This window comes from Rhinolophus sinicus, chromosome 17, assembly GCF_057876585.1.
Source record: "Rhinolophus sinicus isolate RSI-liver-muscle chromosome 17, RSI-T2T, whole genome shotgun sequence".
Lineage (NCBI taxonomy): Eukaryota > Metazoa > Chordata > Mammalia > Chiroptera > Rhinolophidae > Rhinolophus > Rhinolophus sinicus.
Genome location: NC_142517.1, coordinates 63,140,497 through 63,163,033, shown reverse-complemented (window position 1 = coordinate 63,163,033; position 22,537 = coordinate 63,140,497). Strand labels below are relative to the sequence as shown.

Here is a 22,537-nt window from a genome sequence, read left to right as displayed (position 1 = left end):
TATTATAAAAGGAAACAGTTTTATTCTCACTTCTTATAATACTTATGTCTATCACTCATTTGCTTATGGTACCTCATATTGTCATTTTTATATTCGTTTTGTTTAGTAAAATTTAAGGTTCTTGATGGTCAGTTACTTCTGTATCCTAACACTTAGTATAGTACTCTGAACATAAGAAGTATTAATAAATGCAATTGTTGATTATGATGTTTTACACACTATGACATTTAAGCATATTTCAATTACTGACAGGCAATGAACTTAATCAAAGCAGAAAACCTTTACCCCAAAGTTAATTTTGGAGTTAGATATTGAAGTAAACCATTAAATAATTAATTAACTAATTAATTAATTAGATATTTTTGTCTACTGAAATCAGTTTATCATAATGATTGAAAAATAGTAATGATTCCATATATAGAAACAACATCACATATACCATTGTCGTTAATTAATGGCTTGGCAATTATTAGAGAAGCACTGGATGAGAAAGACATCCCTCTGAAAAGGGTGGATCGCTTTCCTGGTTGTGTCACTTCCTTCAGTTCTTTCTATTTTCAGTCATTACCCAAACCAGTAATCACCAACTAGCTGTTCCTCACCCCTAAAACCACTGTTCAGAGTGATTCCTTGAGCCAACGTATCTCTTTGTAAGGCATCATGATCTAAATATAATGTCTGCAATTCTTTTTTATGTATAATACAGACACTTTTTATCTTTTTTACAATAAGAATGATTATGACCAATATTTTATTATTGGTTGTTTCTTTAGTTGACATAGGATAAATGAGAAGGCAATTTTAGAAAGTATGCCATGGAGTAGATAAGGTATGTTGTATGTTAATACCCTGCCCTTTAAACAGATTAAATGTAACTATCTTGACATCCTATTTGAATTTGGCTGTGCCGTTCTGAAACTATCCTGAAAATGTAAATACCTCTTTATTTAATAGATATCTGTATCTATAAACAATTGTAGCAGTACAAGAATAAATAAGAGTACTTACTAAAAAAAGAAACAAACATGTCATCAAAAAACATCAATTTTATCAAAATGAGACATAGAATTATAAGCAAAATCATAAATAGGAAGATAAGTATGTTAGATGCAAAAGTAGCTTCACTTCCATTTCATAATCTTTTGATTCCTTATTCAAAATTTTATGGAAGCTAAACAATATAACTTTTCCCCTACAAGACAATTCTTATGCAAATAGAATACATCATTGAAATTACTTTTTAAAATCATGAAAGGAACCATATGTATTCATTGTTTAGTGGACTTTCCTTTAAATGAATGTCATGTACATGCAATGATTTTGATAGTCTATCATAAGCTTTAAATAGCATGGTTATTTTGCCTATTAAAGGGGTTTGCTTGTATTATAGATAAAATTTTGACCCTAGTGTGGATTTTCATAATAATATATTTCATTATGTAGATAAATATGGCTATGTGTATCTTCAGTTCAAAAATTGTTTATTTTATCTTGAAACTTAAATAATTAAAATAACCTTACATGAGACTAGATTTATACAGATGGTGCCAAGAAAATGTATATACATTTTAAGAAAGGAAAACTGTATTAAAATTGTAATACTCAATATATACTAACAACAAAAGATGAATACAAGTCACGTCTGACTTCTGCAATTACAAGAGGTGCTCAGAGTGGTTACCATCAGCGTGCAGACATTTCTGATTACAGTGAACTACTGCTAGAGCAAAGTTGACCAAAGTGTCCACTTGTATACATTTTTTTGGCACTCCCGATATGTGGAGAATGTAAAGCAATACAGATTTGATATGTTTACAAATAACTAGGCATTAATAAATTGTTTACAAATTCAACAAAAATGTTAAAATGCATACATGTGTTTATCCTATTATAAAAAAAACACATAATTACATTATTCTTTTTTCTTTATATTGCTTCAGTCAAGCTTTATAATTCTCATGTATGAGTAAAATTTAAATCAGAGTTAATAAAATCCTTTTTCTTTCTTTAGGTAAAAGTCAAAAAGAAGGAAGAAAATCTGAATCTTGTAAACCAATTCTTAAAGTAGAATACAAGACCTGTAGGAACAGGTATGCATTTTTACTTGGGGGATATGGGAAAATATGTAAGAAACAGAGAAAAATAATTTGTTCTAGTAATTGGTAATCCAACTTTCTGTAGAAATAATTCTGACTTCTAATGTGAAATAATTATACATTATTAATCATAATTACTATCATCCCACTAACTGTATACTTTAGTACGTTGTGTCTATTTGTTGTAATTACTACTATATAAGAAAAGGAAACTAAAAAGCAGAGGAGCACTGAAGTTAAGAGTACTGAAAGGTATTAGCCCAGCAAAATGGCCCCTAGTGTGGAAGTGGAAATAAATAGCTGTATTTCTGCTCCATTCTAGTATAATGTAGAAACTTTGTGAAATAAAAAATTGGGAAGGCTATGACAAGAGCCGGAACTTCACTCATGTGTAGGATATAAAACTGAAAGCAACAAAGGAATAAGACAAACAAATAAAAAACAAAAACTCATAGACACAGACAACAGTTCAGTGGTTACCAGAGGGTAAGTGGGGAGAGGGAGTGGTAGAAGAGGATAAAAGAGGTTAAATATATGGTGATGGAAGGAGAACTGGCTCTGGGTGGTGAGCACACAATGCAATATATAGATGATGTATTATACAATTGTACACTTGAAGCCTATGTAACTTTACTAACCATTGTCACCCCAATAAATTTAATTTTAAAAAATTTGGTAAAATAAAAGTGACTGGTTATTTAAAAAAATGTTTTTGGAGATGAATATTTTCAATTTGATATTTATTTATTGAAAATACTTTATATCAGCACTTATTTTTAATGTACATACTCATATACTAGATATATAGGTATGAATTTGAGAAAAGTGAAAAATTATGAAGCTATTTCATAACTTTCTAACCACTGTAATATTTTATAGTCATCTCAATCCCACTCTATTATCTAATTGTATCTTGCAGCTAACGGAGTCTAAAAAATTTGTTTGAAGTTAATTTTACAAACTAAATAGAACAGACTGACCCATTGTAAAATTGAGAATAAGATCATATTTACCTTTGGTGAACTATTTTCCCCTTATGTATTAGTTTTCTCCACCTTTTTACCATAACCCTTTTTTCACAGAAACTCCATTACATAGAATTTTCATGTTACTGTCTACCATTCTGGGTTTGCCACTATCACATTTTATTTCATATTGAAATTTGCCTCTTTTATCTCTTACGGATTTGGGGCCTCACATGCCAAATAGTTAATATGAACAACTAACATAGCCTATATTCTAATGGTAGTGATTTAGAGTTTGGGAACCAATTAATAATATATGTAAAGCTGTCCTTTTGAGTCAGTGACCACCACCACCTCCCTTCATTTTCATTGCCATTCCCTCTACCCACCTCCACACCTTAAGGCGGATTCATTAGTGATTTTAATGATGAGAATGTACATCCAGAAAAAGGAAAATGATAGAATAGTAAGTTTTTGGGTGCAATGTTTTGGGCCAGGAAAGACTTTTGCACTCTGTGTAATTACAATGTACATACTCCCCATCGAACCTGTTCTTTATTGGCTCAGTCCTGTGACACTGTGTCATCTTAAAAGACTTCTCAGTCTTACTGTCTTTTTTTTCCCCCTATGTAGTGAACCATTCATAATATTTTCTGGTGGACTGTCCTATGACAAAGCTTGCAGAAGACCAAGTTTAACCATTATGCATGGAAAAGCAATTACAGTACTTGAAATGGATCATCCTATTGTTGAATTTCTAACTTTATGTGAAACACCCTATCCAAATGGTAAGTAACTAAAATGAAACTATTAATGTTGAAAAATCATTTTTAAATTGAGCTCCTAACAAAATTAATCTTAAATATTTTTAGTTTTGGCAGCTGACATCCAGCTACAGGTGGTGGAGCAGGTTCTGCAACTGTACTTACTTGACAAGTTGGAAGTAAAACAGATGTAGTGCAGCAGTACTGGAGTTTCAGGTTCTAATATCAGGTAAGTGCTTTAAACTTTGATTAGGATGGTGGCAGCTGAGCTGGGAAGGTCCCATGGGGCTCCCAGAGGAAATCACTTGGGGAAACAGAGGTCTCCTAATAGCCTCTCCTAGACCAGCTCCACCCGTTCCGTTCCAAAGCCAATCAAAGTTAAAGCACTTCCCTGCTCTCAGTGATCTGTAACTCGGGTAGTGCTGCATCTGTTTCACATCTGGCTTTGCTTTATATGCAACTGCAGTGCCTCTGATTGCTCAAGGATTGCTAATGTGTGGTTAGTGCGTTATTTCAATTTTGAGAATAATTAGTCAGAAGGGTCTTTGGGAGGATGGATGCTTATCTATTTTTTAACATCCCAAATATAGACTTTTTGTAAATATAAAAACTAGCCTAGATTTATATACAAATCTTATACTGAAATCTAATGATAATGAGATATTTTGATAATGAAATCTAAACATTGAAAATGGTGAAACATCAAAAAAGGGAACTAGCACATGCATGCATACACACACACATACCTTACCACATTTTCAAGAGGGAACATACAGATATAGGAAAAAGAGTACTGGATTTGGAGACAGAATATTTGGGTTTATGATTTAGTTCTGTCATTTACTAGCTATATAGCCTTGGGTAAGTCACTTTATATTTATGAGTTTGATTTATTATTTGTAGAAAGTGAATAATAATAATATTGATTCCACATGACTATTGGATGGCCAAAGTGAACATACTTTATAAACTATAAAGATAATAAGTTGCTAGTTGTATTATATATGTATTAATTTTTTTTTAATTCTTTGGTTTCATGTTTAAAAGGTGGGATAAGTTGTTAGAAGATAACAATCAGTGTGGCACTTTATTTCCAGAGTTGCAGGGGACAAATTACTTGTGTTGTTAATTAATCAACAAATATTTATTGGTACTTCTATTACCTCAGTACTATAAGAACTTGCTGAGAATACAGATGAAGTATAAAACTGATCTCTGATGTCAAATCATATAAAATCTGGTCAGACGAGGGAGATAATTATGACCTAAGTTAAAAAAAAATATGACATCTGTAATACATCATCTATATATCACATTGTGTGTTCACCACCCAGAGTCAGTTGTACACTTGAAACCTATGTAACTTTACTAACCATTGTCACCCCAATAAACTTTAATACAAATAAAGAAAAGACATCTTAAGTGCTGAGTTATATAGGTCAGAGTTTTAAAATGCACTAATTTAAGGTTGGTCAGATAGTCAACGACCGAAATATTCATGCTAAGCTTTGTGGGAAAAGATAGAATTTAGATAAGCTTTGAAGAATGACTTGGGCCTTGAAAAGGATATTGACTAATTGTTTTTGAAATCGTGAATTTGTTAGAGTGAGATCAATTTAGAGAAAAAAGTGAAAGCTTTTTGTAGGTACTTGGAAATAGTGAGCAACAGGGGAATTTCGAGGAAATGTTAAAATGAAAGAAAGCAGTGTTTTTAATAAGATTTGCCCAAAAGGAGTGTGTGGGTTTGAAGAGAGAGACACTGAAATCTAAAAAATTCCAGATTCCAGCTGGGAGGCTTTTGTGATAATGTGCACTAAAATGGTCAAGATCTGAAACAAGGTACTGCCTGTAGGAATGGAAAGAGGAAAACCCACTGAATTTGGTCAACAGTTGGATTAGGAGTGACATGATAGGTGAGTCAAAGATAACATTTTTTAAGAATAGTGGTTTCGTATGCAGTAATAACAGTTTTTGGAAAGAGACAGATAAGTCTGATTATGAAGTTGTTTAGAGAACAGAAAAAGACAGGAGAAAGGTCTTTAATATTTACTTATGAAAATAAGTAAATATTATTTATGTTCACATTTACTTTGGTGTTATGAGAACGAATAACAAACAAAAGAAGAAAGAACAAGCAGAGGACCAAAAGCTGAGCTTAGGAAAATGCCTCCTATTAAAGAGTCTAGTGAAAGAAGATACATGTGCCAGTAATAGAAACTGAAAATGTGTGGTTGCAAAGATCAAACATTTGTGTGTGGATAAATTTCTGTACATCAGTAGAAATGTTAAAACAATTTCTAATAATGTTAAATGAGTGATAAATGTACTGTAACCAAGTCTAATCATTTCCAAGCCACATATATCTTTGTGTTTCAGATAAGTGATAATGAGGATGGAATTTATTTGTTAGGGTCTAGGAAGTAATTTAACTCTACTCAGTAAATTATAAATTTACTTTATTAACTGTTTCTAATTAATATGTGACAATGCCAGAAAAGTACCCTGTAATACACAACAGTATATAATGAAAACTTTCTCTCTGCCCTTCCAGAAGCAACCACTGTTACCAAATTTCTTATGTAGTCTCCCCCAAATAATGTGTGCTTCCCAACTAATAATTTTCCTAAAGAGGGGAGAGAAGGAAAAAAAGGAAACTACTAGTATAGAATCCCAGTGTTCATCCAGCTGAAAAACAAATAACTGAAAAACAAATTATCAAACAAAAAGAACCCAGAAGTATGGAAACAATGTTAGAAACAGCTCTGAGAGATAAGGAAGAAGGGAGTCAAAGCCTCAGTTTGAGAACAGTCTGAGTAGCAAGCAGTGGGGCTGCATGCTGTCACATAGATTTGCACCCAAACGGCATTCGCCTTCTCGGTTTGCGGGGGTTTGGTTTTAGTTTTTCTCTCATAGCATGTGACTTAGGAATAGGCTTTATATCTTCTCAGGACGGAAGGCCATCTATTCCAATTTCCCATCCAAGATTTGAATCCTCTGAACAAAATTCCTGCCAAGTGATTATTGACTTTAGGATTAAACACCTCTCAAACTGGCCAGTAGAAACTGCTGGTATAATGAAAGTAGGATAGAATTTAGAGTCAGAAATCCTGGGTTAAAATTTCTGCTCTGTCATTTGCTAGCTTTATAAATTTGTGCCAATCTTGTAACCTTTATCGACCTCAGTTACTTTCTACTGTTTTTCCCCGAAAATAAGACCTAACTGGAAAATAAGCCCTAGCATGATTTTTCAGGATGACATCCCCTGAACATAAGCCCTAATGTGTCTTTTGGAGCAAAAACTAATATAAGACCTGGTTTTATTTTCGGGGAAGCACGGTATGTAATAGAAAAATAGTAATACCTGCTCTAGTTACTGAGAATCAAATATCATATATGTAAAATGTTTTTGTAAGTTATTTTTCTTTAAATTGAGAGTAATACTGTACTGTGGCTTTCCCGTATTAGTCCTTTCTTGTAGCAATATCTTCCCTAACTACTATAACTAAATTAGTACTCCCCCACCAACCACAAGTCATTTCTTACACCATTACTCATTTTATTTTTTTAATAGCTCACATTATTTTCTGAATTAATCTTATTTGTTTACTTGTTTATGGTTTGTATGCATCCCTAGAATGTAAACTCCATGAGAACAAGGACCTTGTCCATCTTATTCTCCATATATCCTTTCTTCTTACAAAGTTTCTGGAACATATTGAAGAAAGGAAGGGAGGGAGGGAAGGAAAGGGGGGGAAGGGAAAGTTGAATTTTAAGAACTTGAAAATCCTAGACTATCCTCAGATTCTCTCGTTTTCTAAGGTATATACCATTGGGCACATAGGAAGCAATCTTTAAGTACATATTAAATTACACTGAATTGAAAGTAAACTTTTTAATATGAGTGTTGCTCTCATAGGTAGGTGAATATGTATCACAGATGAGAGAAGCAGAACTACTATTTCCGTAGTATATCTCCTTGTAGGCATGAAATTAAATTTAAAATATTAGGTTATGGAAGAATAGATACATGTTTGTAAGATGGAGATGACAAACTCACTCTCTTGAAACAATCTACTATCACCAGCTCATTATTTTGGGGATATATTTAGCTCTGTGCTATGCAACTTCTCAGTTTTTCCTTGTACCCTGTAATGGTTGTAAACATCAAGTTTGAGAAATACAACATGTGTTTTCTAAAAGTGCTCTTATTACTTCTACTTTGGTTCATGTTTTGGTCTTCTTAAAACATTTAAATAACATCTGTACAGCAGATAAAGGAAATGTAAGTTTGATGATTTTATAAAATGTGGAATATAGAAATTTTTCCTTTTTTTTTTTTTTAACTTCAGAATTTCAAGAACCCTATGCAGTCGTAGTACTTCTGGAGAAAGATCTCATTGTAGTTGATCTGACACAAAGCAAGTAAGTTATCCATGTTCAGAATAACTACCACTTTTAAAAATTATTTTTAAACTCTATTCATTACAGTTAGAATACTGGAGGTCATTATAAATATTTGGCATTAGTATTCATAGATGGTAAATATTTTTTATGTGGATTATTGTTTTGCTACAATTACAGACATGTAATTTGGTTCAATAATGAAAACTAACCAGAAAAATTCAGGGGACACTGAGAAAATCAAAAAGATTTTTAGGGTGACCGGTTGGCTCAGTTGGTTAGAGCGCAGTGATCATAACACCAAGGTCACCGGTTTGATTCCCACATGGGCCAGTGAGCTGTGCCCTCCACAACTAGATTGAAAACAATGACTTGACTTGGAGCTGATGGGTCCTGGAAAAACACACGGTTCCCCAGTATTCCTCAATTCAAAAATTAAAAGACAAAAAGATTTTTAAAGGCAGCATCTAAAGTTTAGAGATTCAGGACACACCAAATGGATCACATTTCTGCTGTTTTCCTAAGCAAAAGCAATTGTTATGAAAACATGTACAATATACTATGTGGCCATCTGCTAGTCTGTTGACTAAAGGAATATGGCCCATGATAAAAGTATTATTGGACTCCTGCAGTAGTCAGTACAAAAGAGGAGGATCTTGGGGTAAGAAGTTGGAGGCCTTCTTTTACATTCTTTGCTTTTTCATTATGTTGTGGACAATGGAAACAAATACAGAATATAGCTGTAGAAGTGGTGCTCTCCACTCCTTTACATGCACAACAAAACATAGACTTGAAATGTCTTCCTGCTATACATTTTCATTATAAATGATGACAGGGATAAAACTGATTTTTCCTCATTCTGGGTTCTAGACCTACTGATCTTCTTTTAGCCCCTTGTATTTTTAGAACTTTTGTATATTCTCTCCTCTGCATGGAATAATCTTCCCTTCCTTTTTCTCCTTATTAACATCTCATCCATAAGAATCTCAACTCAGATATCATTTCCTCATTTAAAAAAAATCTTTCATCATCTATATAATTTGGTCAAATATCCTATTAAGGGCTCTCATTGTTCCAATGTTCCTCTCCTTCATAACTTTTGACAAAGATGAAATTTTCCATTTGTTATTTTTTCAAAGATGTCTCCCTACTAGATTGTAGGCCTCATAAAGAGGGGGCTCTGTCTCTACATGGAGTAGGTTCTCAACAAATTTTTATTGAATGAATTACAGTCTGAGTTTTACTTTCCGTATAGTTTATAAATGTAAAAGCCAAAGTTCTTCTTTATGACTCTTTGCAGCATATAATTTAATATTTTGAAAAGGATACAAGATTTGGGCCATATGGTAATCATAACTGAATTTTGCCTAGCTGCTACATTTATCAACATTAAACCTGATTAAATTTTGGGTACACGTATGGATTTATTCCTCTTCCTCTAAATTCTAATATAGATTTTATTAAAATGTATTCTTCTGATCTCATTTGTACTCAACTCATCTTTCTGTTCCATATTTCTTAGTTCCTCATACCTTCTTTAAACTGTTTAACAACCTCCAAGACCCGCTATACTTTACCCTTAATACTCACTTTTTTTAGTCTATACATTTATTTTTTTGTTTTAAACTTTTTTTATTGTATAAAATACACATAACAAAAGTTCCCACTTTAATACATTTATTCTTATGCTTTTCTTTACCTTCTGTAAGTATGTGAATTGACATTTTTGTTTGCAAATTTTTATCTAGCATTTTACCTTCTGCAGTACCATCTTTAAAAATCTATATAACATTTCCATTTCATTGTCTATTACAAGAATTTTAACATGTCAGAAACTGAATATATTTTTTTTCCCCTCCAAATAGTTACCCTTTAGTCATGTTAATGTTAACATTAAATTGTAGCTTTGGACTCCTTTTCAAATTCATTTATTTATTCATTCCTCCTTCCCTCCCACTGTCTTTACCACCCTCCCTCCCTTCCTTCCGTCCTTCCTTTTTGTCCATTTAATCCTTTACTTGAAAGCAAGTATTAGGGCTTACCAACTTTTCCTCTTCTTGGTTTCTTGGATTTATGTCTTTGCTTCTATTTCCATAGCAACCAGTTTACACTTTTACATCTAAATTCCTCTAATACATTTTTAGTTATTATTTCTTTCTTAAATATCTTTTTCCATACCCTGCCAATATACTAAAATAATTTTCCCAAAATGTTTGTCCAATATTGTTTACATTATCAGGAGTCTATCATTGTAACCTCTTGTTATTATCAAATCCCAAGTTGTTGATCTGGTCTTTAAGGTGATCCATTTATTTTACTTCTAATTCTTCAATCTGAGAAATGTTCATAATTTCTACTCTGTAACAGGGACACTCTGATCCATCCAGTTTAACCAACTTGCCATTTTTTAAACACAACTTTCTCCTTTTGACTTGATTTTGCATATACTGCTATTTTTATCTGGGATACGGTTTGCAACATTTCAAACTGGAGGGAAGAAACCCTCCCAACAGACACACACACACACACACACACACACACACACACACACACACACATCACTCACGCACACCATGCTCTCTAGAGATTGGACTAAGTTTCTAATTAAGTTCCCACTAATAGGTAAAGTATTTTTAATAGCCCCTCCTCCCCAAAAAAGCCATATTGTATGGGAAGGAACACGATCACACAAACCTAGATCAGATGCAGCATAGAATTGTACTCACTTCCTTCCACAGTGCCTGGTACATCTGATACCTAAGAAGTGCACTGTATGTTATGGCTATAAGAATTCTTAATTTGGTTTTGTACTAATACTCCTTTTTAAAATTATAGTAGGCATGAGGATCTGAAATTTACTGCATCTGTAAGTGTGCATTCCCACTGTGTTCTCTAGTTTACATAGGAAATCATCTTAAGCATGTATAATCATACTCACTTTTCAATCACTCCTGCAAAAAACAAAATCAAAATACTTATATATTACCTCCCTTGGAACAAACACGTCAAATTTACTAAGACATTTTAATACTTATAAGTATATAGTATAAATATTTAAATTGTACATAGATAAAGCACCTAGTTGCTATCTTTTAATATATTGACTGATAAGTCAACTTGCTGCATAATATTTTCAGTTTAACATAGTTCATTCTATGTTAGCAAAATGATGTCACTGTGGCATTTTTCTAATTAGAGAGAAAATTAAAAATTAATTTATTAAAGTAAAATTCTACCAGTACTATACATTTTATAGATAAATATTTTTCAAAAAGCATTCTTGTTCATATAATCCTCGTTTTATGATGCTTAAAAAACAATGAAGTGAAATATGTAATTAATATTTAGAAGATTTTAGGTTTTGTTTTATAAAAGTTATTTCATTTTTTATCATTACAAAATGACACTAATATATTGTCTTCATTTATTAGTTTTCCAATCTTTGAAAATCCGTATGCCATGGACATTCATGAATCACCAGTTACATGCACAGCCTACTTTGCTGACTGCCCACCAGATTTGATTCTAGTACTTTACTCTATAGGAGTCAAGCATAAAAAACAAGGATACAGTAATAAGGTAAAAATAACAATTAAAAATAAGTTGTCTTGTATTCATATTCATATCATATGACCATACTTTTTCCTGTTATTTTCTGATATTCTATATAGGAATACTTGAACTAAATTATTTTGAAATCATAATAAGCTGGCATCTCTAAAACACATAATTTCTGAAATTCAAATTTCTTGAATACTGGAATACAGTACTTCATTCCTGAATACTGGAATACAAGAATTTATATTCCTTAAATTCCAGGAATTTATATTACTTATATAATAAGTGTATCATTATATACTAATATATACTTACCTATCATGTATATACTAAATATATACTTAAACATGTTTAAATCATAAGATGTAATTTATAATTATTTTAGATGAAAGATTATGTTTTAAGAAATTCAAGAGTCAACTCTTTTTAGTTAACATTTCATATCAATCAATGGTTGACAAGACATAATTATCAAAAATCATTTGTTAAATAACTTTCTAGAATTCCACTTTGTTATATCTAACAATGGGATTCAAATACTTACAATTGTAATAGACCACCTATTATGATATTTATTATTTATATAGGTCTATTGGGATGGACAAATTCAGGGCAGCATGATTTACATAGTATTCTGTGTTAAATGGCACCACAATAGTTGGGTGGTACACAGACTATGTGGCAAATGTAGCAACACTGTTTTTTGTATGATTAAAAATACTTCTTTGATTTTTATATGAATGATAATATTTGTTAAAATTGATATTTTTAAAGGTGATGGAATTATGCATTTGGAATTGTTTGTTCAATGAAATAATTGAAATATAGCTACATATTTTATCCTCCATTACTTTATAGCTATTATGTTTTAAGGGAAACCTTAACCATTATTTTAAAATATTTTTACTTTAAATGTTTAAGTTATTCAAATTAAAAAAAATAAAACATAAATTCTTCCTGGATAATCTCTTTAGGAGTGGCCAATCACTGGAGGAGCTTGGAACCTTGGAACACAAACATACCCAGAAATTATTATTACTGGGTAAGTGGGATGTGATTTGTGAGTTTATGAATTCATCATCAAAAATATTTCATTGACGTTTTACATTTTCCCATAACTGTGCTCTAGGCAGACTGACAGTTTAAGTAAAAGTTAAAATATGAGACATAACTTCTATCCAAAGACTGTAACCTTGGTGGAAGATTGAATGAAACAATTGAAAACATAGACTTATAACAAAAATAATTAAGTGTAGATTATAAGAGCAGAAGAAATTCAAAAGATGAAAAATCATGAGAGACTAATCAAGGAAGAATTTCTGTGGAAATCATAGATTATTAGCCTTAGAAAGGCCGTCCCAGCATCTCCTGTATCCCACCAAATCACGGTTTTATTTCCCCATCTGGTAATTATTTAAGTATGCTTCAAAACATAAAGCACTAGAAATGTCACTACTTCCTGTAGCAACCCACTCCATACTCTACTATTAGGAATGAAAATAGAGAAATAGCAACAGATAAGGATGACATTTAAAAGATAGGAAGGGGCTCTGCTTATGGGACAATAGAATAAATCTACTTTTTCCTACCTACTGAGTATAACTAAACCCCTGTATATTATATATTAAACAAACACAAGATAACTGGAAAATATGGAGATAATTCAGATTGGCAAAGCCCCCAAGACTCAAGGAATGACATGGTGGTGAGTTTCCTAGGTTTCTGTTTTGCCTCATATATCCCAGAATTGGAGCTGAAGAAGCTGGCACCCTTGATCTGCCAAAGACCACAGACAAAAAAAGAAAAACAACAAAAGCTACTTCTTTCTAGCCAAAGGATGGTAAAAAGGGGTAGCCTATCAAGACAGAAAACTTTTAGAAAATGATCTCTCTACTGTAGCTAACTACCACAGATAAAAAACTATGGCCCCATCCCAACCCACTCAAGAAAAACCTGAGAGGGGAGCCTAGACTTTCACTCTTATTAGGCTGTAACAAGATTCCTCAGCTTCCCCACAAGGGAGTATCAGTCTTCTACACTGAGCAAAGGCTGAGTGGGAAGCTGGGACTTTTAACCCTGCTGGGTGGTAATGAAACCCATCACCTGTGGCATCAGAGGAGATCATGTGGGGAGCCATAATTCCCATGACTGCCAAACAGTAATGAGGAGCCACACACTCCCTGTACATTTTGTGTCAATGGAAGTCCAGTGAGGAAGGAGAGGTGATAGAGGACAAGGCTGAAAAAGTTCATTAGGAAATAATGGCTGAAAACTTTCCAAATTTGGCAAAAGACCTGAACCTAAAGATTCCAGAAGCTGAGTGAACCACAAGAAATCCACAACAAGGCATCTCATAGTCAAACCTCTGAACACTAAACTCCAAGAAAAAATTATGAAAAGTACAAGAGAGAAATGACAGCATAACTATACGGCAAAACCAGTGTGAATGACAATGGATTTCTCATCAGAATCCCTGGAGGCTAGGAGGAAACCTGAATCTTTTTCAAGTGCTGCTAGACGAGAACTTGCAACCCAAAATCCTGTACCCAGCAAAAATGTCCTTCAGGAATTTAAGGAGAAATGAATACCTTCTCAGAAGAAGGAAACAAAGAATTTGTCAAATCAGACCTACCCTAAAAGTGTGGCTAGAGGAAGTTCTCTAAACAGAAAGCAAATGATAAAAGAAAGAAACTTAAAATATAGGGAAAGAAGGAAGACTACAGTAAGCAAAAGATAGGTAAATATACTTTTATTATTTATTTTTATTTAGATGATTCTTTTGAATTTTTAAAATTATATTTGATGGTTGAAAATATAGTTACATTGTCTGATGTAGTTCTACATATATAGAGGAAATATTTAGGACAATTATAAGTGGGAGAAGGTAAAGTGATGTAAAGTGAAATAAGGTTTTTATACTTCCCTTGAAATGGTAGTGTGATGACACCAGTAAACTGTGACAAGTTATGTAACACTTAAAGCAACCATTGCAAGAGCCCTATGCAAACAGACACACTGAAACATTATTGACACATCAAAATGGATATACTAAAATAATTCAAGTAACCCATAGAAGGCAGGAAAAGAGAAAAACAGTGACAAAAATTGGAAAAAATACAGAAAAGGAAAAAAATGATACTTAAGCCCTAACAGATCCATAATTACATTAAATGTAAATGCTCTAAATACACCAATTCAAATTCATGTAATCACATAGTAGATTAAGAAATATGACTCAACTCTATGCTATTTATAATACATTCACTTCAAATATAATAGTATAGTCAGGTTGAGAGAAAAGGGATGGAAAACTGCTATATAAAAGAATTGATGGAGGGTAATATCAGCAAGATGTCAGAATAGGTAGCCACCGATCTCATTCCCGCAGAGAGACACTGATGTAACAATAATATATGGTCCAAAAAGCCTTATGAAAACTCCAGAAGCCAGTAAAAAGTTGTAGTACTCAGGTAAGCTCAAAGCCAAGAAGAGCCACACTGGAATGGGTAAAAATAGCCGTTTCATTTTATTTCAACTCCTCCCCCAAATTGACACTGCTCTTGTTCAGGAAGAAAGCCCAACTTGCATGTTCTCTCATGAGAGGGAAAAAGAGGAGCAAAATATACATCCTGTGTTCCTACTTCTCAGGGGATTAGATTAGATTAGATTAGATTAGATTAGATTAGATTAGATTCTGTCTCACTGAAGTCAAAGTACTGATAGAACCTGGGTGCCTGGGGGCTACAAAAAAACAAAAGAGAACTCAGTGGTTGTTGAAGTGCCAAAACAAAACAAAACAAAACAAAACAAAACGAAACTTGCACTACTGAAGAAGGACAATAAAGGAACATGAAACTACAAGCTCCTGAAAAAGAAACCAGCAAACCTAATTGGGAAATTACCCACACAAGCCCAGAGAAGACATACCCCAATAAAGTTTTGAGAGGCCCCCAGGATCTCTACCTAGCCTGACTGATGAAGATCTTCCCCTGTAGAAAACCAGTTCATAAGAGGGGGCTGTATTTTCAAATGCTAAATTCACAAGAAATAACAAGACACACAAAGAAACAGGGAAACATAGTCCAATCAAAGGGACAAGATAAACCTCCAGAATCTGAGCCTCAAAGAATGAAGATATGTGAACTACCTGACAAACAATTCAAAATAGTCATTAAAAAGATCAATGTACTTCAAGAGAACACAGATAAAAAACTAAATGAAATAAAAAAATAAGGCATGAGTGAAATGAAAATATGAACAAAGAGATAGAAACTTTAAAAAAAAAAGGAAATTCTGGAGCAGATGAATACAATAACTGAATTGAAATTTTTACTAGAAGGGATCAACAGCAGACTTAATCAGAAGAAAGAATCAATGAAGTATAAGATAGGTGATATGAAATTAGAGAGTCAGAGGGGGCAAGAAAGAATCAAGTAAATGACTTCATTCATAAAGAATGCCAAAAGGACTTCTGGGATACCATCAAGCAGAGCAATGTAAATATTATGAAAGTCCTAGAAGGACAAGAGAGAGTGGAGCAGAGAACAGATTTTAAGAAATAATGACTGAAAATTAGAAATAATGACTGAAAAGTTCCCAAATCCTAGGTAGTAACTGGACATCCAAATTGAAAAAGCACAAAATGCTTCAATGAGGATAAACAAAAAGAGGCCCACACTAAGACACATTGTAATCAAATTATCAAAGACAAAGAATCTTGAGAGCAGCAACAGAAAAGCCATTCATCACGTATATGGAAACTTGCATAAGGTTATCAATGGATTTTTCAGCAGAAACATTATAGGCTAGAAGGGACTACCATGATATATTCGAGTGCATAAAGAAGAAAAAAAGTCAGCCATGAAAACTATATCTGGAAAACTACTTCAAAAATGAAGGAGAAATAATGACCATCCAAGATAAACAAAAGTTGAGAATTTTATCACCACTACACCTGCCTAACAAGAATTGCTAAAGGGCATCTTTCAAAGTGAAATGAGTGGACACTAGGTAAAAAAACAAAAACATTTGAAAATATAAAGCTCTTGGATAAAGGTAAATATATAGACAAAAACAGAATCCTGTAACACTGTAGTGCTGGTACATAATCACTTTAAATTCAGGTATAGACTTTAAAAGACAAAAACATTTTTAAAAACTATGTAACACTATTTTAATGGTTGCAAAATATAAAAAGATATAATTTGTGACATCAATAACAGAGTGGGGGAAGATATAAAGGAGTAGAGTTTTTGTATTTAACTGATGTTTTCATCACTTTAAAATAGAGTCGGATAACTATAAGATGTTTTATAGTAACTACAAAGAAAATATCCATAGAGTATGCACAAGAGAAAGTCAAAGCATGTTACTAGGGAAAAAAAATCAATGAAACACAAAGGAAGGCAGCGAGAGTGGAAATGAAGGATAAAATAAATACAAGATAGACTACAACGATTTAAAAATGGTAATAGTAAGTCCTTCTGTATCAGGCATTTCTTTAAATGTAAGTGTATTAAACTACTAAAGCAAAAGACATAGAGTAATCAAATGGATAAAAAAAACAAGATCTAACTGTATGCTGTCTACATGAGACTCATTTTATATCTAGAGTGAGATATAAAGTGAGTCTCATTAAAACCAAGTGGGATTTATTCGTGGAATGCAAGGATGGTTCAACGTAAGAAAATCAATCAATGTGATACAGTAAACAGAATTAAGGATAAAAACCACATGACCATCTCAGATGATGGAGAAAAAGCATTTGATAAAATTAAACACCCTTTCATGATAAAAATACTTAGCAAACTAATAATAGAAGAAAATTGCTACAACACAATAAAAAGCATATATAAAAAGCACACAGCTAACATGGTACTCAGTGGTGAAAAACTTGAGTTTTCCAAGATTAGGAACAAAAGAAGGATGCCCACTCTCACAACGTCTATGCAACATCATATGGGAAAACCAAGCCAGCACAATCAGACAAGAAAAATAAAGGCATCTACATTTTTTAAAAAGAATTAAAGTTACCTGTTTTTAAATGACATGATCTTGTATGTAGAAAACTCATAAGTCCCCCCCACCCACACACACACAAAACTGTTAGAATCAGTAAACGAATCCAAAAAATTTGCAGCATGCAAAATCAACATGCAAAATCAGTTACATTTCTGTACTGTACACTAACAACAAACAATCTGAAAGAAAATTAAGAAAACAATAATACATATTATTGACCAAAAGAAATTAGACTCAAAATAAGTCATTCTATATGGTTCCATTGTTATACACTTCAAAAATAGTAAAATAATGTAGTGTTAAAAAACAAGATAGTGGCTACCATTCGGGTAGAGTGGGAAAAGTGGGAAGGATGAAAGGGTTTTGGGGGGTGATGTTGATATCGGTGATGATTATACATACGTGTTCACTTTATGACATTTTGTTGTGATATAAACTTATGATTTGTGCTGTATATGGGTTGTAGTTAAATAAAAAGTTTATTTTAAAATATCAGGAAGTTATATCACTGAAAATGTCAGAGTAGCACTTGGTCCCGCCACTAAAGAAATGATTAAGCTCTCAAAAACAGAATCAATTTTTTTAGAATTCTAGAATCTAATAGAAAACTTGGAACAACCAGGGGAATGCTTAACAAAGAAACAAGTTGCTATAAAATAAATAAGTCATGGGAATGTAATGCACAGCATGGTGGCTATAGTTAATACTGTATTACATATTTGAAAGTAGCTAAGACAGTAAACCTTAAAAGTTCTCATCACGTTTTTAAAATTCTGTAACTATGTATGGTGACAGATGTTAACTAGACTTATTGTGGTAATCACTTCTCAATCTTTAGAAATATTACATCATTGTGTGGTGCACCTGAAACTAATATAATGTTGTATATCAATTCCTCAATTTAAAAAAAAGAAGAGCACATATGTAGATACAAGTTATTAGGAAGATTAGTTTTTTGATTGGGTGGTTGGTTCACAGAATTTCAATATAATCATATTTTATATATTGAGTCTACATTACATATATTATTCTTTGCATATAAAATATTGCATGATAAAAAATTAAAGACAAAAGAATTAAAAATTGTTAGAGTAAATAGTCTCAGACCATCAGCCTGTAGAATTTTTCAGTAATAAAGGTTGTTATTTTTTTTTGGTTATGTCTATAAATTAATAATTAAAGTACATAAACATGCAAAGCATTCATAACAGCTTTATTTATGATAGCAAAAATTGAAACCAAATGTACGCCAACTGGTAAATGGATAAACAAATGTGGTATATCAATACAATGGAATAGTACTCACCAATGAAAAGGAACACATTATTGATACGTGCAAAAAAATAGGGATTAGCCTCAAAAACATTATACTAAATGACAGGTAGAGACACAAAGAGTAAATATTTTGTGGGTTCCACTTACATGAAAATTCTAAGGAAAAAAACATCTATATAGGCAGAAAGTAGTCAGTGGGTATCTACTGGAGATGGGAGAGAGGATTGTATATTAGCATGAAGTAACTTTTTGGGGGTGATGGGAGTGTTCTAAAACTGGATTATGGTGTCAGTGAGACCACTATAAATTTACTAAAAATGATCAAACTGTACACTTATAATGGGTGAATTTTATGAAATTATGACTCAATAAAGCTGTTAGCAAAATAAAACCTCTCAGTCAGCAACTACCAACCTCTCAAAAAAATTAAGCAATCATATATATGTGTGTGTGTGTATGTGTGTTTTTCTGGACTCTCTACTATGTTCCATTGATACATGTGTCTATTTTTTTCACCAATATTAATAACTTTGCACTAGATTTAGAATGAGACGTAAACTTAGGTAGTTTGAAACCTCCAACTTTCTTTTATTTTTCAAAATTGCTTTTGTGTATTCTAGTTCTTTTACCTTTCCACATAAATCTTAGAATCAGTTTGTTGCTTTCTACAAAAAAATTTTCTGGCATATTTCAATTGAGATAACATTGAATCTGTATGTTATATGGGGATAACCAACATCTAGTAGATCTTCCAATTTAAGAATATGTTACATCTCTCTATTTATTTAAGCTTTTGATTTCTTTGATAAGCATCATGTAGTTTTCAGCATACAGATCTAGTACAAATTGTATTAGTTTATATATAAGCATTTCATAATCTTTTTTTAAAAAATTAAAGTTTATTGGGATGACAATGGTTAGTAAAGTTACATAGGTTTCAAGTGTGTAATTCTGTAATACATCATCTATAGATCACATGGTGTGTTCACTACATAGGTTTTTTTGATGCTATTATAAATGCTACTGTTTTGTAATTTCAATTTCCAAATATTTATTGCTGTTATATAGAAATACAATTAATTTTTGTATATTGGACTTGTAGTTTACAATCATGCTAAACTCATTTATGAGTTCTAGTATCCCTTTTGCAGATTCTTTGGAATTTTCTATATAGCTGATTATGTGATCTGCAAATAGAGAGAATTTTATTTCTTCTTTTTCAATATTTATTCCTTTTATTTCTTTTTCTTCCCTTGTTGCAGTGGTTAGGACCTCCAATATGAGGTTGAATAAGAATGGTGGGAGTGAACATTTTTGCTCTGTTGTTGATCTTAGAGGGAAGGTATTCATCTCTTTCACCATATGTAAGACATCCGTAGGTTGCTCCTGGATGCCCTTTGTCAGGTTGAAGAAGTTTCCTCTGCTCCTAATTTATTAAGTTTTTTTTTTTTTTTTTTCATGAATAGATGGTAAATTTTTGTCAAACGCTTTTTCTGCATTTATTGAGAGGATCATGTGGTTTTTCTTCCTTAATCTGTCAGTAAGATGAATTATAATATGGTGATTGATTTTTCTTTTTTAATGTTTAACTGGCCTTGCATTCCTGGGATAAACTCCACTTAGTATGATATATTATCCTTTCTATTTATTTCTTGATTTGATTTGCTGGTATTTGTTCACACTTTTTACACCCATGCTTGTGAGATATTGGTTTATAATTTTCTTTTCTTGTAATTTTTTTTTCTGGTTTTGGTGTCAGAATAAAGCTGACCTCATAAAATGCATTGGGAAGCATTTTATCCTATTTTATTTTCTATATGAGTTTCTATAAAATTGCCATTATGTAATTATCAAATAATATACAGCTCTAGATAGGTTTAAGGATTTGCTTTTCATATTTTGAAGCTTACCTTTAATTGCACTTTGATATTCACTTCAAAATTATTTTAACATGATCAAAATTAACTCAGGTATCTTATTTATTGAATGTAAGCAATTTTATATAAAAAGATTAGTTATTTTCCACAGGCCGATTTTCATTGCTCTCATAAAATCTTTTTACAGTAAAATCTAAAATTTAGATTTTAGTGTGCTGTTTAAAAAATAAACCATTGTTTTGAACTTGGAAATGGTTTAGCATACACTAGTTTTCATTGGAATGGTATTTTTAAATCAAATTTAAACAGTAACTAAAGTTTATACTTTTAGAATGATTATTTGTATTTACTATAATTAATGCTAATTTATTTCTCATATAGTCATGCAGATGGATCAATAAAATTTTGGGATGCTTCTGCAAGTAAGTTTTAAGTTTCTCCTTCTATAACAGAAAACAATTGGTTAATATTAACATAGCCATTCATCACTTTGTAGTTTGGACAATTAGCATTTCAGGTACATTTTTAGCATACATATATGGTTGTTTTACAAAAATCTATTTCCTATATTATTAGATCAACTTAAAATATTATCTTTACTGCACTTTGCTTTTATAGTATAAACAGACAGGACTGCAATCATTCTTTATCACCAACCATTAGATTTACAAGAGGCAAGGTACATTCGAAAAAGGATCAAAATTTTTCAGATTAACTCTGTTAAGTAATTTCCTTCACCTTCTAGCTCTGTGGTCTTGGAAAAATGCTTTTATCCCACAGTCTTCACTTTTCTTTACCATTTGTCTACCAAATCCTGGGAGAATCAAAAGAAGTGATTTGATATATGTAAATTTTCTTTTTATATTCTTGAGAATTACATAATGTAAGGAAGAAATAAGGTACTGTGCTCAACATTGAAGAGCATGCAAAGAAAGATATTTAAGACTTGATTATTATCATACATACCCTTCAGAAAATTTATAGTCACTAAAACAGATAAAGGAATGCATGTGTGTAACTACAGGGCAAATAATATAAGAACTCCAAATGTAGTACAACCCAAATTCTATTTGTTATCAGAAATGGGAAATTTATTTGAACCAGGTAGATCCAGGAAGGGTATTTTGATGGGTAACACTTAATGTGAGTTTTGGAAGATAGTTAAGATTTTGACAGTCAGGAATAGAATAAGAAGTGAACAATGATTCCCAAGTTCTTGAGGATGAGTAACCATCTGAGGAATATAAGAGAGTTCTGGAAGTTTGGATTTTGTAGTAACACCAGAAAATTCAAGTAAAAATGTCTAGGAGTTAAGAAGAATAGTCAAGAATGGAAACTAATGAAGAAGCAGCTTAAAAGTGATATTCAAAGCTATAGAAGTGAACAGCTTCTGAGAAAGATTATGATAAATAGAAAAGCAGAAGGGAGAAGGTTGACTATTGAGATACTCTTAGCCTGTAAGTTGGAATCCTCCAGCAATGGGACAAATCATCAGCAAGAGAGAATAATTAAGATTTAAAGCCATGAATTCTGAGGCCTCTTTATGACCTCACACAATAAACAATTGTGCAAGGGGAAAT

The 22,537-nt window shown here is 32.1% G+C and overlaps 1 protein-coding gene across 14 annotated transcripts in view; it reads left to right on the top strand.

Annotated features, from left to right (window-relative positions):
- The window catches only part of STXBP5L (syntaxin binding protein 5L), a 228,643-nt gene that overhangs the window by 100,785 nt on the left and 105,321 nt on the right, over positions 1 to 22,537 (top strand). For all 14 annotated transcript variants that reach the window (XM_074331359.2, XM_019729631.3, XM_074331367.2 and 11 more), the window contains exons 10-15: positions 2,012 to 2,090; positions 3,695 to 3,849; positions 8,175 to 8,247; positions 11,658 to 11,805; positions 12,759 to 12,826; positions 21,339 to 21,379. In XM_074331359.2, the coding sequence (XP_074187460.2) occupies positions 2,012 to 2,090; positions 3,695 to 3,849; positions 8,175 to 8,247; positions 11,658 to 11,805; positions 12,759 to 12,826; positions 21,339 to 21,379 (564 nt within the window). The remainder of the gene's footprint in view (positions 1 to 2,011; positions 2,091 to 3,694; positions 3,850 to 8,174; positions 8,248 to 11,657; positions 11,806 to 12,758; positions 12,827 to 21,338; positions 21,380 to 22,537) is intronic.